Raw genomic sequence first — 17,161 nt, 5'->3', positions numbered from 1 at the left:
ATTATGATTCATGGAAGTACAAAAATAAAAGTTCTGTTCCTATTCCAGTAGACCTTTCTGCTTTTAAGAGGGCGAGGGGGAAAGGAAACAGCAGATGTACAAACAGGCTAATATACATTTCTTTTGGCGCTAACCTGTACAGACCAGTTGTTTTTTAAATGATTCATACAGACTGACTAACTGGACGTTTGCAGGAGATTACAAAGAAGCTGGTTCCAAAAGGAGGGGGTTTATTCAGCGTTGTGAGTAGATTATTATCTGTGGCTTTTTGGCTTTTAAGGATTCAATAAAGTGGAGTCTAAAAAGATGCATGCGACTCTGTAGAGTAGCCTTGCATACCAGTGAACATCTGTTTGTCTTTGCAGGGAGTGCTTCTCCTGGATTTTCATCCGCAGAGGTTCACTAAGATTGTCCTGTTTGTAATTATTTGTGCATATATCTGCTTTGTCCGTCATGGTTGAAGTGCCGAAACGTGCTGCGGTTTCGGTGCGAGCCTCTCTGAGGTCAGCGTTCTGTTCTCCCGCCGCCGCCTCCTCCTCCCCCCAGAGAAGCCAGTTCAGCGAGTAGAGGAGCCGCAAAGGTCCGAACGCCCAGTGAGCGAGTCCGTGGTCCTCCAGGCGGGCGTAGCTGGAGACCAGGACGCCGTCCACAAACAGAGTTCCAGCTTCTGTCAGAGGCGCGTACACCCCGGCGCTGCGCGTGAGCGAAACGGACATGATCCGCGACGGCCGCGTTTGGCCCCCCTCTGCACCGATGAGGACGCAGTCTCCGGTCCGGGCTCTGCTCGCAAACCGGGCCTGGTGCGCGTGGCCGCCGCGCCTGCAGCCGGGGTCCAGAAACACCAAGTGGTGAGGCGTTAGGGCCAGCCTCTGGCCGTCCTCCGTCTCCAGAGACAGAAAGGTCGACCGGCTTTCTGCGGCCCGGTGCAGGAACAGGAGGACTCGGCTGTACACGATTTGGCCCGTTTCGGACAGCGCCATGACCCTGTCGCCGGGGGCCAGCGAAGACAGGCGCTTCTGCATCCCGCCGGCAACGGTCACGCGGGCGCAGCCTGGGAAGCAGCCACCCCTCTCCACAGCTTCAGACTTATCTACGAGAAAAAAACCAAAAACATCAAACGCCACTCACAGGAACGAGATACGTTTGCACTCTCAGCACAGCGGCACAAACTCTCCGTCAAACTCACCAGATTTGACCGAGCAGTGCACGTGGTGCTTGGACTCGTAGTAGACCCAGTCGAACCCTGCCTCCACGGCCAGCTGAGCCAAAAGGCCGTACTTCTCCGTCTCCCTGTCGTCGGTGGTTATGTCCACAGCCCGGCCTTCGTAGTGCAGAGAGCCTTGGTGGTGGTGGCCATCTTCGTCCCAGGCCTCGGTGACGCGCAGGTGCACCCCTGGCCACTGGTTCATCACGGCAATGGCCAAGCGGTTCAAACAGTCCTTACATCGCTAAAAGAAAAAAAAAAAAGACGTAACAGAAAGGGATCGGTTTAACATTTTAACTGCACATACATGTCTGGGGTTCGGACAGTCACTCGAGTGGAAGAAAGCCCTCTGCAAGTCAGCGGGTCTTTTAAAACCCTTGTTCGGCGCGAGGTTGGAGACGAAGGACACTCGTCAACTTGTTTATAAAGTTACCCCTACAGAGAACCCTGCTCAGACTCATGGAAGCCCTTCTGTGGTAAAATGCGTGAACACACCAGATCTGCTTTTAGGTCTTTCGGATTTCCGTGATTGCTGCCTGACGCGGGTGAGCCAAGTCAGCTGGTCTTTCAGGTGTGAGGCGCACTGATGACATCTCCTTTCAGGTGTCGTCTCCGGAGCAGAGCTCTCCCTCCCGGAGGACAACTTTGTTAAAGACCATCTCAGCTTTGCACAAACAATCAAAGAGAGCAACCTCCTGTAGCCAGTTTGGCACATTCCTTGGCCTTTTACCACCGGGTGACAGAATAATCAAGGCCATTCTCTGCCTCTCCGGCTCGCTCCAGACTTGAGTTACACACTTTCACCCCTGAGACATTTCATCAAATACGCGCTCGGTGACTTTTAACACCCCCGTGGGCCCATAATGTTGCAGACTGTGTCAGCATTGTCACAAAATAGATGACTGGGAGTGAGGGGGGGAAAGAAAAAAAAGAAGAAAAGAAAAGAAACGACGTCAGCATCTGAGGTGATAACACTCATTATCATGTCTCGTATTTGCTCGTGACTCAAGAGGGAGCAGGTCCCGTGGCCTGAAATGAACCTTTTTTAAGGTAAGGTCTTGCGGCAAGAGCCGAGGGCGCGAGCGGAGGATTTGGTGAGAAGAAGGCCCCGGCGGACGAGGGTAGAGGTTGAGTCGAGTGAGGAAGGCCAAGAGGGGAAGAATGTACGGGTACAGGCCGGGGAATGTGACAGCCGAGAGTGAGAAAGAGCGAGGGGCAGAAAACAAACCGGGTACATTTCTCCCGCAATGCCACTGAGGAGAGGCGTTTCATTGTCACAACCACAATAGTCGCTTTTCCGATGGTGGCATTACTTCAGCAGGCGGGAATTTTGTATAGGCGACCCCTCTTTGAGTTTCCAAACGACGCACAAAGAGCGCCTTTCACGTGTGGGCAAGTAAAAGGAAAAAAAAAAAAAAAAAAAAAAAAAGGACACATATACACACTCAAATTGGGTACCAGGAGGGCACGCACATACAATTCCAGATTTCCATCCCCATACAATCACTCTGGGCCGGGAAGGAACACAGATTTACATCCACAACAATCACAGAGAGTGTCCACATGCTCGGAGGAGGGGCTCAAGGGGTGGCCGTGGACTTCGTGATTCATCGCTGAGAAATACAAGAGAACACAGATCATTTCACTTCTGCTAAAAAAAAAATAACACTTGAGTTAAGAGTTAGAAGGGAATCTTCCTGAAGAGGTGCTGCTCAATAACATCCTGATCCTCTTATCTCTGCGGGAAGAAGGGGAAGGTCTGGTGGTTCCATTTAAGAACCTGCCAAAAGCAGGTACCTGAGCCTGCAGCGAACAATGAATGAGATCATGTGCTTCGAGCTGAAGGTGGCTGAAAGTGGCTGAGCTGTAAGCTGCCTTCGGCCACTTCCTGTAAGGGACAGATCATACAGGTGGGGACTCTGCCGAGAGGACACACCTGTCAAAGCACCTGTTAGTCAGCGGGCATCTCACCTTAGTCATGAAGCGGTCTGCGCTGGTGTTCTCCTCGTCCTTGAAGACGATGTCCGGGTTGTAGTTGCACACCAGCTGGTTGAAGCGCTCCGAGTTGCGCGTGATCTTGCCCTCCGCTCTGCCACTGGCGCCGATGTTGTTCTCCGAGAAGTTGGGTGAGAACTGCTTGTAGTGCATGGCCACCAGCTTCCTGGTCCTGGAGCGCACGCCGTATCCGGGGCCCGGCCCGCAGCCCTGGACCGCGGGCCAGGCGCAGGCGCAGGCCCACACGGCCAGCAGGCCGAGCGGCCCCGCCAGGCGGGCCCACCAGAAGCACTTCATCGGCGAGGCTCAGAGGCTCACGGGCGACAGCAGCTGAATGGAGGTCAGACCTCGGTCCATTCCAAACCATGGGAGGCTAGTCCTGGTTGTTTGAGGACGAACATCAATCAGGACTAAGGGTGTTATTTTAAAATAAATAAATAAATAAAACAGGTGGTGTCTTTGTATTGTCCGGAAGATTCAAATGGGCAAAAAAAAAATAGTCCAGAAGAAGATGAATATTATCTGAAGTTTGGCATCAGTAAGAAAAGCTGGATGAGAAGTTTGGAGAGGGTTCACCTTGTGGCTGAGGTGTGAACTGACAGTCCTCCGCAGGTGTCCTCCGCAGGTGTCCTCCGCAGGTGTCCTCCGCAGGTGTCCTCCGCAGGTGTCCTCCGCAGGTGTCCTCCGCAGGTGTCCTCCGCAGGTGTCCTCCGCAGGTGTCCTCCGCAGGTGTCCTCCGCAGGTGTCCTCCGCAGGTGTCTCCTCTCTGCGCAGTTTCCGTTTCAAACTGACGCACACCTGAAGTCCAGCGGCTCCCTGGCTGCGCGGAAGCTTTTTTTTGTTTTGTTTTGTTTTGTTTTGTTTCTCTAGCCGCTCCTCTCTGCCTGCACATCCACATAAACCTCTGTGGAACCTCCGTCTTTCTTTTTTCTTTTTTTTTTTAATTTTTCTTTTCAAACCTCCTCTTCTCCTTCGTCCACCTTTTCCCTCTGCGGCGCCTCTGCGCTCCTGGCCACCTTGCGCCACAGCCATTGGGTCTTATTAGCGTCCGGACGGGATCGCCCTCCCTTCCTCTGCGCGCTGCCCCCCAACCCCCGCCGCCGCAGCAGCACACGCCTCCAATTCTGATGATGCTGACACAGTGACACACACACACACACACACACACGCAGAGTCTCCTAAAGGATAAGTAACTTACCGAGAATACAAAACGCCGCCTTAAAAAAAAAAAAACATGTAATTGCCGGCGTGCGCGTTCGTCTGTCTGTCTGTTAGCAAAATATCTCCCGAACCACCGAGCGGATTTGAATGAAACTCCCAGGAAGTAACTACTAGATGCACATCAACAACTGATTAACTTTCGGAGTCAGCCTGATTCGAGCTAGCCGCCACAGCTAATCAATCTCATTAAACGCAAAACTGGCCCCAGTTCAGTGAATTTCGCACACACTGAGCCCAGATTTGGCGTGGCGGGAGCTGAGGGTCACCCTCAATACATATGTGAGCTTTAGCAGATTTCCTGAAATCTTTGTTTGCATTCTTGGCTTTATCTTGTTGGGAGTCACCCTTGCCTGTCTGTTAGCAAAATATCTCCTGAACCACTGGGCGGATTAAAATCAAACTCTCAGGAAGTGATCACTGGATGAGCATCTACAAGTGATTAAGGTTTCCAGTCAACCTGATACAGGACGGCCACCACAGCTAATTTAAACAGGCGAACACGAAACTGGCTATAATTTGGTAATTTTTACAGATATTGGGCTAGAAGTCGCTGCGGCAGTAGCTGAGAGTCATCCCCAACACATACTCTGAGCACCAAGAAATCGCAGGAATCTTGTTTTTAAACGTCGCCACGCAAAGCAGAAGGGAACTGCTTTGAGGAGTGCTGGTTTCATTTTAAAATCAAGGAGTGTTTTTACTTATATATAAAAATGTTAATGTCAGTGGACCCTGAATGGCCTTCCTCTTCTTTACTCTTCCCACTCTGCCGGGGTTATTATTAGACTGAGGTGAAGGCGAGGGGCCTAAAGAAGAGGCAGCACAAGTGTCCTACCTCGTTATCCGCACATACACACACACACACACACACACCACCCCACCCCTGACCATGACTTTCAGCGTTGCCTTCCTGTGTTTGGGGAGCCAGCCTGACCCCACCTGATACCCCGGCGAACCACCCAGGACCTCCTCGGCTGGAAACGCCCCTCAGCCGAACTGTCAGCTTATTATTTTTATCCCCCTCCGAACAATAGCTGGGAGACTCATAAAATGTGTCAGGTGACGAGGAACCCTCGTGTCTCCAGGGTGGGACATCTGTAATCATGTGGCGATAGGCTCAAATTAATGAGTGGGAGATCAAAGGTCAGAGGGCCATCACGAGCCAGTGTTTTATGGTTAATCAGAGTCGTGCAGTCCTGCTTGTTTTTTACGCCACAAATAACAAATTAAATGTCTATAATGAGGTCTTTTTTTTTTTTAAAGTGAGTTTTCTTCTTGCTCGGGTCACGGAGTTCCGCGCGGATCGCCGGGGAAGCTTCCAAGATGACCCCCCCCCCCACACACACACACACACATACACCCAGGATGTTGTGGGGGAGGGAACGGCGACGGCAACAGCATCTCTTCCTGTCCCTGCGGTAAACACGGAGGAAGGCCCGAGTCCGGCTCAGACGGCACAGATGAGAGATCTCAGGCCCTCCTAACACATGCAGGGGGTGACTCAATCAAAAAAAAAAAAAAAAGTAGCAACAAACACGTCCGTACGTCCAATCAGCCGCTCGGCAGCGTTCCTCTTCAAAGGCGGGCAACAAGACGGAAGAAAAAAAAAAAAAAAAGAGATTTCCATCTGGCATGAAAGGGAAAGGAAGGAAGCAAACATCTGTGGGCTGGAGATGGAAATAAAGTCATTATTATTAGTTTTTTTTATTTTGGTGCCTCCCCCCCCTCCCTCCCTCCCCACCCCTGCCTCTTTTTTGGCATTTCACTCCCCTACTTCAGGATGGGAGTACATGGCCGGGTGAATGGCTCCGTTTCCTGTTTCAGCCACCCGCGCGGGGAGAACGAGATCTTTCCCCCGCCTGGGTGAGCTTTTTCCCTGCTTTGTTCTCGACAAACGGTCTCACCTGATCCGGCGGCGGCGCGAACGCCAAACGCACCTGGGAGACTTCCCTTCGCCGTCGGCCATTGGCCATCGCTTGCCCGCAAACAGCCGAAGGCCCAGCGGTGGAAACTGGTCTCATGTGGAGAAACAACGGAGCTACGGCCATGTTTGTGCTCTCTACAGTGAGACTGCTGTGGCAGCCATCTTGAATTGGCTCGACTTCAACAGTAAATCACTTGCTGAGGTCCACCTACAGGGTTTCATTGAAATCCACACAGTGGTTCATGAGATATTTTGCTAACAGACGGAGCTTATTCCAGTGGTGAACGTCAGAGCTCTGAGCCCAGCTGGGGACGACTCTCAGCTACTACCACACCGAACTTTAGCTCGATTTCTGTAAAACTGTCTGAGCTGAAGACACTTTTGTGTTTGAGATATTTCGCAGACGGCGCGAGCGAACACACATGAGTGCACAGCGTCACAGCTTTGCCTTTTGGCGGCGGGTGGTAGAAATGATTTAAAGAGGTCCAAGTTTAGCTAAATCCCCCCCACGCCTTGCATGATGTATTTATCAAAAAATAGAACTCGTGGGTTTTTTTTGCTGGCTTTGACATTTCAAGTGTTTGTCTTTGTGTCGGAGCTGAATCGACACTCTGCAGGAGCAGCTTCCTCTGATGGAGGCCGCCTGGAGGGCTGGCGGAGAGAAAAGTCAAGGAGCTGCCATTTTACCCTCGTGTGTTCCAGTCACACACACACACACACATCCGTGCTCGGAGGCCTCGGCCACACCACCCTCCTCACTGTCCGTGCGTTATCGGTGCAGGAAGAGGCAGGGTGGCGTTTCCCAGATGTGGCTGCACACGCCGGACGATTCCTGGCTCCTGGCTCGGACTCGGACGCTCCACCGGTGAACCGGTCGGTTCATGTTTCTTAGGGGGTGGGGGTGTTAAAGTAACGTGAAATGTGTACGTAAACACATCAGCTTAAACGTGGTGTTGGACAATAAAACGACGGTGCACCGGAGTGGACAATGGAACAAGAGGGCTGGAACTTCCTGGCTGCAGGCGAGCAGGTCAAAGGTCAGATAAGACGTACCTTGCCGTGTGAACCCGGCCCATAAATGGATTGGCTGAGGTTTTTTTTTGTTTTGTTTTTTCTTTTCTTTTCTACAGAGCTGAAACAAACCGCGGTCTTGTTTCTGCGGCAGTCACGCCAGAGTTTCCCCGACCAAACAAAAGGCCTGCGCGCCGTGTGAAGCAAGTGTGCCGCGAGCGTGCACACAGGACGGCGGGCGAAAAAAAAACGGACTGCGCGGACCCATTATCAGCTGATTAGCGTGCAAGTCTCGCCTTTTCCTGAGCGATTCTGTATTAGCAAGTGCAGAAAAGGGGGGAGGGGGGGATAACAGCCCCTAATGCACTTTGGCTCGCACTTCAAACGGGCCGACTGTCAGGAAGGCTAATCTGTGTCTTTTTTCCCGCCTCCCCTCCTTCATTCGTATGTTTTGACAATAAAGATAGCCTATCTCATCCCATTACAAGCTGCCAGCTTCCCGCCTTGTTCCCGATACGCCTGACATCTAGTCCCATGGAGTGTGTCACCCCAACCGGGACCAGCGGGGCGCTTTCGCTGAACTGCGCCTGACCTTTCTGTGGGGGGGGGGAGAAAGACGGTCCACAGGCCGAAATTCGAGGAGTAAAGTTCTTGTCAGGCTGAACACGAGCTTACTGACCTTCAGCCGCAGAAACCGCAAAGAATAAGGAGCAAAACTTTCATTTAGGAATTCATTGAAACCCGTTTTCCTCGTTAACGTAGGGTGCGTTCACACCAGCCCTGTGTGATCCGATTTAATCGATTTCTAGTTTGTTTGGGGAGGTGAGAACGCCCATTCGAACTCTCATGTGGACCAAAAGAAGCCTAAAAACCTCAGCCTTGGTTCGACTAAAGTGAACTCTGGTGCGGTTCGAATGCATATGTGAACCGGAGACAGGAAGCGGACTACAGCGCAGGGCCTTCTGGGTAAATACAACCAAAACAAACACGCCTTTCCACCACTAGCAGGAGGAATGGCTCGTGGTGTGTTTGGCACATGACCACAGGCGAAGAGGGGAACAGGTCGCTCAAAGGGTTTGGACTCGATTGAAAATGGAACAGATGGTTCACTTTTGGTCCCCAATTGAACCGAGTCTACCGGACTGTCAGACTATCTGTTTGGAAGAAATGTGTATTTCCGGCCACCTTTCGTAGCAACAATTAAAACGAAGCTCAAACGTAATAAGTTAGTGCTTACAGTATGTGATGGGGATCACTCTCAGCTACCTCCACTGCCGTGTTATATTTCATTATCCGTAAAACTGACGGACTTACAGCCATTTTTGTGTTTGCTATGATCGATGAGATCTGGCAGCCACTCCAAAAGTCAATCCATTGATTAAATCATCTGTTGTGTGGATATTTTGCTAACAAACATACAAATGAACACACAGCAAGAACATAATTGCACATATTTTATGGCAGCGGGCAACAAAAAAGAAAAGAAAAAGAAAAACGCAGACAGACAGAATGCAACAAACCCATCATTCGTCATGGGAGACTCTGGTAAACGGCGGCGAGTGATGGTGTCGAGATCGGACTAAAGAGGGGAATTCAGACTCGCTTTCAAAGCACTAACGGGTCGTGGTTCAGCACGCGGTGCCAAATCTCCAACTGGGTAATGTTTGGTTTAGTTGGGGAGAAAGTAAAAAGAACACCTGCTCGTTTTGGTTACAGGCAGCACATGAAGCTGAGACGTCTGGTGCTCAGGCGGTGAGACCAGCCTGGGATCCGGAAGAACTTCACGGAAAACCTCGGCCACTCGAGTCAGAAGCTGGCCTCAGACGGGCAGAAAGACGAGCTGTGTGGCCACGAAGCCGAACTTCAGCTTTTTCGTTTGAGAAAGAACGGGGGCTTCGTGTTTCACGAGCAAGACGTCATTGGAGATGGGGGGAAAAGGCCAAACCTGCGGCGTTGTTGCCGACCAAACGCAAAGGCGTGAGCAGTCCTCCATTTTTACAGGAGGTCTGCCGGGCCCAGCTCCTCCTGCAGAACCGTAGCAGCCAGTTGGACCGGCTCTCCAAAGATCAGAACCCAGACAACTCTGGAGTTCGATGCTGACACGGAACGATGCGACAGGAACGGGAACGAGACGAAACTCAGCAGCACAGAGGCCACCAGAGGCCCTCACAAGCTGGTTTGACCCCATTCTCAGCCGTAAGCTGCCTTTTCTGATTGCTTTTAGGTGTTCATGTTTGATCTACAGAAACAAGTCACTCCAAACAAGTTCCCCTTTTTTCTTTCTTTCATTGAGCCAGACAGGACTTTGGCATTTCTCTATAAAGCACACCTTTTATCTGATGTGTCACTTCCTCAGAGCCTCTCGCTGTGCCACTAATGGCGCGGCGGCATTTCAGTTCGTTTCCCCTCTTCGGCTAAAAGGAAGCCGAGAGCAAAAACAGAAGCTCAAGCGAATCGGCTCAATTAGGACATCTAACAAAACAAAACAAGAAACGCAAACAATTAAAGAAGAAGCAAATCAAAGGAGGGAGAAATTAATCAGAGCCGGAGGAGTTTGTTGAACGGACTTCAGAAAAAAAAGGGAGAGGAAACGAACAATAGGCAAGGAAAAGGAATAGAAGAAAGGAGGTGGGGATGTCAGGGGCAGGAGTTTTTTATTTTGTTTTGTTTTAATCTGGCATTTGCATCGAAGCGGGGAAAGCGTGGGCCACGGCCGGAGTGGCGTCGTGGGTGGACGCCGCTGACAGACGGGTCAAAATGTGGCTTTCTTCTGCTCCTGATTAAAGACGTCCAAGAACAGGGCGGAGGGACGCAGAGGACGGATGACCTTACCACACACACACACAGAGCAGTGTGTTGCTACACTTTGTAAAATGTAACAGCATCAAGGGGAACGACTTACAGTAAAAAGGCATCTTGATTTGTTCCAGAAAAGACACAAAGAAGCTAAAAACTCAACAGTTTTTATTGCTTTCTGCTCAGAACACTGTGACACTTAAAAAGAAGAAGAAAAAAAAAATCAGCTTCGATAAACACGAAACTCCGGATCATTTCAAAAGTCAACCTTAAACATCTTGTTTTGTCTTGCAGAAACACTTGAAATATTTGTTTTTTTGTCTCATAATGTCATAAACATATTTCTAAAACTAATAAAATATATATGAACCCCAAAATACCCATAAATAAAAAGGTAAAAAAAACAAACAAAAAAAAAAAACCAAACATCCTGTTTTTTTTTTTTTTTTTTATAAAGAAAATCAGAAACATTCCCCAAAACAACAACTGCATAAACTTTAGTGTTTTCTATAAAATGATGAAGCAGAGAGAAGAAAACCTGAGCCTTTAAGATGCACCGCCCCCTGCTGGTCACACTGACCACCTGCTGATACAGCAGCTCACCTTGGGCTGACAGTCAGGATGGACGTTTGATTTAAAAATAAACAAAAGGAAGGATTGAGACATTATCTCACACACTCAACAGAAGAACGAACAAGGAGTTCAAACAAACAGTTCAAATAGACGATAATGAAATGACTTTTGGTAAAATTAAAAACGGTGAAATATTTATAGTAAGATATTGCACAGTCCCACAAAAACAAAAACAAAAAAAAAATACATCTTCTAAAGATTCACAGTTTGATTGGTTAAGGCAGGAGTTTGTCCTGATTAGTTTTTACTTTGTTTCCTGGCTAACTCGTCACATTCAGTAGGTTTAATGTTCTCAAAGAAAAGAAAAATCACACAAACATTATTCGTTTTCTCCAAAAAGAAAAAAAATAACACTACATTTTCAGAAGGAGCTCCAACACTCTGTGGTGTGTCCCCTTTCATCCCGCTCACATACAAAACGGATCCCCGAGACACGGAAGCAAAGGATTCCCACTCTTCCAACAGTAAAGCGAGGAGGATTTATTGGACAGAAGCAGCTCAGTAAACCTGAGATAAGAAGAGGGTTTTATGACGCAGCTTTATCAGAGTAACTCTGACACGTAGGGCAGGACTGCTGGCGTGGCTACCATCCTCCCCCCCTCCTCCTCGTCTGATCCTGCCTGCGATGACCCAGCAGCAAAGCTGAGCTCCGACTGGATTCAGCACTGGGCGCGCCCACGGTCCTCACCTGGGCGGACCCGACTGCCTGAGACCGAGCCGATGCTCCCTGTGTTCCGAGACGAGGCGCGCTCGGAGCGGCTCAGTTTTTTTTTTAAAACGCTCGAGCAAAAACAGTGATGAGGATAATCAAAGTCACTGGATTTTCGACAGCCCACTGGCCAGGAGGAGTCTGAAGGGGACGGTGGACCGGGACACGGTTAGAGGCAGCCTGTGGAGTCCTACAGAGAGGGGGGGGGGGCACAGAAAACACAACAAACTTACAAAGTAGAACAATAAACTCTCCAACCTGCAGAAATAAACCACTGATTTAAGTGCAATAAAAGTCTATTAACCACGAAACAAAAGTAATTTGGGAGGTAATGGAAAAGTGCAGGAGAGCCGCTGTGGTGCAGAGATGCTATCTGTGCTGTGTGTGTGTGTGTGTGGGTGTTTCTTGTGCTTGTTTGCATTGGGTGGAGGTTTGAAGGGTGTGTGTAACACAAGGGGTCCGGGGCGGTGTGTCTGAAGGTCCCCAACGGGACCCGACTCTCCTCTCGTCTCTTTACAGTTTCCTGAAAGAATTGTGTTCTTTCTATCTGAGGAAGAGAGACCGGCCCCGCCGGGATGTGGGGCCCGAGGGGGTGGGGGTGGGGGGGAGACTTATGGCACAGCTATCAAAACACAATGACTTTAATCACGGTACAGCCCCACGAACGTTAAAACGCAGAAACACAAAACATCCTTTTTTGAACTTGGGCAGCAGACTGACCGAAGGCCCGGATGAGCTCCCTCTGCACGGCCCAGGTGACCGTCTTTATGAGGGAGGCCGACGTCAGGCCAGCGAACAGCATGTTGTAGAGGAACACCACGTAGAAGTTCCCCAGCCAGTTGTAGCGCCCAAAGTCTCCCAGCAAATCGAAGCTGGTGATTCCTGAGAGAGACGGAGACAGAAGCAGGAGAGAAAAAAAAAAAAGACCTTCAGCACATTGGTGACACGTGTCTGCACTCTTGTGGGCTCTCCGAAAACTACAAGTCAACAGGTTCTTCGGCACCTCTTCGGGTTTCACGGCTGCCAAACAGAATTCCTGCGAGCAACACGTCCCGTCAGCCAGCGTGTTTGTGTGGTTACTGACATCGTTACAAAGGATAACAAACGTGGGGGAGGTTTTTAAACACAAAAATAAAATAAAACTCTTTTCTGTTTTTTAAGAGCCTCAAGTGGTCAGATTAACTGTTGAGGCAGCTGCATCAGAAACAGTGACTCAGAAAAACTCAATCTGATAAAAAAAAATATATTAAAATGTCAGGGTTAGTGGCCGCTTTGGACCCCCTGAAAATAAAAATGAGCCGGTTCAACTCCGTGTGCTCCGCTGAGGCAGCCTAATTTATTTATGGCCCTCCACTTCAGCAGCACGGCTGGCATGCAGGTAAGATAACACAGGAGGGAACCGGGCCACGACCCTTCAAAATAAAAACTCATTTAATGTCAGCAGCTAAATAACTGCTTCGGCGAACTAAAGCTTTGATCAGCTGCGCCTTATAGGAATTTTTAGGTTTTTAAATTGTCTACGTCTACAAATTAAGGCTGGCAGTGACTTTTTTTCCCCCGACACAACATCAACCTCCTGGAAGGAAAATCAAGAAAAGCTTCTCTCTTTTATCGTAGTTTTTTTTGAAAGGATTCTAAAGCAGAACCTTTGGTTCTGGGTGAGCTTAGAGGGGAGAAATAAAATATATATTTATTGCTGACAAATTTGAGTTATTTGCTTTAAATGCACATTCCTAGTATCTATACTGTATAACACCATGTTATTGGTGCAGCAGTGTCCATATTTCTGCAAAACAAACAAAAAAAGGGCTTTTTTTTAGAACAATATTCATTTTTTTTTAATCCAAATTATTGACAAACCAAAAGAAAACTAAAAAAAAAAAAACTATATTAAAAAAAAGTTTCAAACCAAGATCATCTTTTTCTAAAAAATGATGGCGCTTGTTTTAGGTTTTAGGATCAAATCTTAAATTATCCCTGCATGAGTAAACGATTGTGAGAGGCCTGAATTACTGCAGGTTTGAGCTGTGGCTGCTCGGTGGGGACCAGCAGAAACACAGCAGCGGAATATTCAAAGAAACAAATTGAATGTGTGCTCAGCCCTAATAGCTGAACGGTACAAACTGAAACACTCTCAGATTGGAACAGAACAGACTCCTGGCTGTTAAGGCTGGTTAAAAGTTAAAACTTGTCGTCTGGTTCGAGTCCTTACCGAGTGTGCGTGAAAAGACCGGCAGCGCAGAGCTCAGGATGAGCAGAGAGACGCAGTTTGCGATGATCTGAAAGAAACACAGATTCAGAGGTTAACATCCTAGGAACGTCTCCGGTTTTAGCTGCATGAAGTCCAAACGGATGCAGGAGCCCACAGCGACAGACCTGGGTGAGGTTGGTGTCCTTTATACGAGGCAGGAGGCCACAGAACAGAGAGGAGCTGTAGAAACCCACCACAGAGGACACCATCAGGTAGCTGAGACTCATACTGAGGATAACACGGGAATGAGGAGGAACACAGATAATAAACTACCCAGGGATTAGATTATAATCTGTTTTTAGGGCATTCAGAGACAGACTGACATTTCAGATGTGTATCGTTTATAGAAAACTGTGCTTCAAAGGATACAGAATCAGGACCACTTGGACTGCAGCACCCAGTGAGCCAAACATGGAGAAGGAGGCCATCCCCAGGTGAGGGTCCTACAACACAAAAAAATTAAAATATAAAAAAATAAACACCAATGATCATGTTCACCGATGACCGGCTGCCGCTCAAAAACGGACCCCTTACCTCCATTCCCCTGGGCATTGCCGTGTCATCCAGCAGCAACTCCAACACATTGAAGCAGACCATCAGCACACACATCACCTGAACACACGAGCAGCGACAACATCAAGATAAATATGTGACGAAACGAGGCGTCAGAGCAGAATCTATGAACGCGTACCGTCAGTGCGAGGAGCGCGAGCATCGCCAGTGGGTAGCCCAGGTTTCGCTGCCACGGAGACGCCTTCCTACGCATCTCTGTAAGGAAAACGAGGGAGAAAAGCGACGACAGGTGAGCGTGCGCAGCAACAAGCGACTATTAGCGCTGCAGGGGGAAGCTGCCTCGGCCTCGTCTTACCCAGAGCGACACGCTTGCTCCGGACTGTTTCGTACTCTTTCCTCATCGCCTCCACGTTCAGCTTGACCCAACATGCATCCTTACAGTTGAGCTTCCTGTAGAGCGAGTCTTCCTCAAACACGGTGCAGCTCAGAGTATCCTCTACATCCTCCAGCAGCTGAGCGGGACAAGACGGATCAGTGAGGAAAACACAGCTACAGCCTGACTGTTCCCTTTAGTGAGCATGATTCTAGAGATGCTGCACCAGAAGCTAAGCTGGACTGAGATCAGACAGGAAGTAGGATTTCGGAGCGTGACTTACCCTGGGTTTGACCAGCAGGCTGCCCGTAACGCTGAACATCCGAGACAACCCGAAGGGGGTGCACACTGGGGAGAGAAAACACACAGGGGGGGTTGAACGTGTCAGAGTCGGACAGCCACGTCCTTTTTAAAACAACTGGAGATGTACTAACGCAGAAGCAGCAGCACTCCGAACAGCGAGATGCCCGAGTACAGGTACGGAAGGTAATACTCCCACAGGTCTGCAGGTGGAAGAGACGACAGGAGGAAAATTAGGAAAGACTGCTTGTTAAAGGACTGTGCGGACATGGTGAGAGTGACTCACCGTAGAGGCTCTTTCGGGCGACGTTGTCGTGGAGGAGGGCTGAAGCCACCCACACGATGCCCAGCACGAGCAGAGCCAGCAGCAGCAGCAGCACGACTGCTTCGTACACTCGGGCCATCACTCCCTACGCAAAAACAAAACGAAACACAAGGTGTCTGGTGATCAGCTGTCATCTCATTATTACACCTTTTAAATCTGAAAGCAGACAGGAAACCGTTACCCTTTTAGATCCCGCAAATCCCTCGGACTCGGTGAAGAAATAGGCAAAAGGCATGAGGAAGACCAGGGACAGGTTGGAGAAGAGAAAAACGAGGTTCCACAACCCTGATGATGAAAGAAGGACAACATTTCCTCGTTAGTTTAGAGTCACAATGGAGCATTCTGGCAGTACCGCTATCAGCCACTGTGAGGCACAATGCCCACAGACAGGAGAACAGCTAAACAGCCACGAAAACAGAAAACATTTAAAAAATAAACACACTACATGCCTGATTTTATTCTGGTTTTAATATCTAAATCATCAACGTCCTAAACTTAAATCGCTTCATTTAAAACTGAGCCAGAAATCTTTTATAAACAGCAACAGATCTATTTGGAGCCATTTTTTAAAGCTCCCTGTAAGGTCAAAGCTGCTCCGTCTATAATAATTATGCATTTGGACACAGGCCAGTGCACTATTGATTTGGAGTTCATCACCCACTCATGTCCCGTGTTGTTTTGTTTTTTTTCTCCTTTTTAACAGCAATCATTACTTTTAGCTGCTTGGAGCTGGCCAGCTAATAAAAAATAAAAAAAACAATTCAAAGTACCGTGGATAAGGGAGCCGTTGAGCCACTGCATGTAGTAACTCTGTGGGAAGGTGAGCAGCACCTCGTTGGACAGAATGGAGATGGGGAGAAGCAGCACGGCGCACACTGCAACGGACAGGGTGAACGTGCACAACCACAGCCTAGAAAAGCAAAACACAAATAAATAAATTATTGCCCTAATAAATCAGCCTGGGTAAAAAAAAGCTAAGGACATCGAATGCCAGCGTGAAGGGACAAAGTCCAGGATGACGGTGGAGTCGAACGAACACAGAGCGGGCAGTAAATCCAAGGTGAAATGACCTCTGATCATTATTTATGTCACGGTGACTCGTATCTGCGCAGTCGCCCAGGATGACAGCAGGTGCTGCTGGCTGGTTATTTATCAAAGGTTTTCACTTACGCAATTTTGTTGACCGTCGCATCTTCAACATCATCTGGAAGGGAGAAGAAAAACAAATAAATAAATAAATAAATAAATAAGGCAAAAAACTATGCAATCTGGTTGTCATGTCAGAGGTAAAGGAGGCCTTCAGCAGCACGGGAGTTAAAGTCTCTTCAGCTCATGGGGGGAGGGGGGGCATTTTGTTCATGCTGGATCAAGATTCCAGTTCAGTCAAATTACGCCCAAAAAGATTGGAGACGCAGAGAACAGGTCAGCATCATGCGGCGCACTGAACACAATCAGCAGCTAAAACTAAAAAAGCATTTCATTTTAGCTCAGTATGCGATCCTGTAACACCTTCCTGTGCAGGGGGGTTCTCACAGCCGTTCACCTACGAAGCTACACCTGAGGAAGAGGAACCGGTTCTTGGTGAGTGACAGCCGTGGAGGAGTTGAGCAAAAGTCGTTCGGCTGCAGGACAGAGCCGCGATGCAAAGGTTTTGTGATTCCAAAGACCCGCGTGATAAAAAAAACAGGCCTCCTTGCAGCTCCACCCCAGCCCCAAGTGGAGCAGAGGGATAACCACTCAAACGGCCCCCTTCTGCTTCCAATGAGGACGGTTCATTGGATACAATCTGAATTAAAGCTGCGAGCAGCGTTGGACGGCCCTCGCAGCTCAGCGCCGCTTCGGCCTATTGCGACCGCGGGAACCCTGGCGACCACCCTCTTCGCTCTGGCTCACTTCCCGCGCATTTCTC

At 49.0% G+C, this 17,161-nt stretch overlaps 2 protein-coding genes across 2 annotated transcripts in view; both read right to left on the bottom strand.

Annotated features, from left to right (window-relative positions):
• Positions 1-59: 59 nt before the first annotated feature.
• dhh (desert hedgehog signaling molecule) lies at positions 60-4,410 on the bottom strand. The gene is made up of 3 exons (XM_017415234.3): positions 3,176-4,410; positions 1,187-1,448; positions 60-1,090 (listed from the first exon to the last, which is right to left on the bottom strand). Exons 1-3 carry the CDS (start codon positions 3,494-3,496, stop codon positions 276-278), a joined length of 1,398 nt encoding a protein of 465 aa, XP_017270723.3. The 5' UTR covers positions 3,497-4,410; the 3' UTR covers positions 60-275.
• A 5,889-nt stretch (positions 4,411-10,299) lies between these two features.
• The window catches only part of lmbr1l (limb development membrane protein 1-like), a 27,889-nt gene continuing 21,027 nt past the window's right edge, over positions 10,300-17,161 (bottom strand). Inside the window, exons 3-16 of the mRNA XM_017415233.3 lie at positions 16,423-16,456; positions 16,023-16,162; positions 15,434-15,537; positions 15,214-15,337; positions 15,062-15,130; positions 14,911-14,975; positions 14,610-14,766; positions 14,433-14,509; positions 14,276-14,353; positions 14,111-14,184; positions 13,867-13,957; positions 13,703-13,769; positions 12,211-12,372; positions 10,300-11,680 (exon numbers count right to left, since the gene is read on the bottom strand). Coding sequence (XP_017270722.1) covers positions 11,595-11,680; positions 12,211-12,372; positions 13,703-13,769; positions 13,867-13,957; positions 14,111-14,184; positions 14,276-14,353; positions 14,433-14,509; positions 14,610-14,766; positions 14,911-14,975; positions 15,062-15,130; positions 15,214-15,337; positions 15,434-15,537; positions 16,023-16,162; positions 16,423-16,456 — 1,328 coding nt within the window. The 3' untranslated portion in view covers positions 10,300-11,594. The remainder of the gene's footprint in view (positions 11,681-12,210; positions 12,373-13,702; positions 13,770-13,866; positions 13,958-14,110; positions 14,185-14,275; positions 14,354-14,432; positions 14,510-14,609; positions 14,767-14,910; positions 14,976-15,061; positions 15,131-15,213; positions 15,338-15,433; positions 15,538-16,022; positions 16,163-16,422; positions 16,457-17,161) is intronic.

The sequence above is a fragment of the Kryptolebias marmoratus genome, linkage group LG8, assembly GCF_001649575.2.
Source record: "Kryptolebias marmoratus isolate JLee-2015 linkage group LG8, ASM164957v2, whole genome shotgun sequence".
In the NCBI taxonomy this organism is placed as follows: Eukaryota; Metazoa; Chordata; class Actinopteri; order Cyprinodontiformes; family Rivulidae; genus Kryptolebias; species Kryptolebias marmoratus.
The sequence above is the reverse complement of the archived record's forward strand: the minus strand, read 5'-3'. Positions and strand labels throughout refer to the sequence as shown.

Excerpts from the sequence above, each read along its gene's own strand:
- dhh (XM_017415234.3), bottom strand. The coding sequence starts at position 3,496 with ATGAAGTGCTTCTGGTGGGCCCGCCTGGCGGGGCCGCTCGGCCTGCTG. Across the intron at positions 1,449-3,175 it reads CAGACCGCTTCATGACTAAG|CGATGTAAGGACTGTTTGAA; the intron begins GTGAGATGCCCG and ends TTTTTCTTTTAG. Across the intron at positions 1,091-1,186 it reads GCACTGCTCGGTCAAATCTG|ATAAGTCTGAAGCTGTGGAG; the intron begins GTGAGTTTGACG and ends TTTTTCTCGTAG.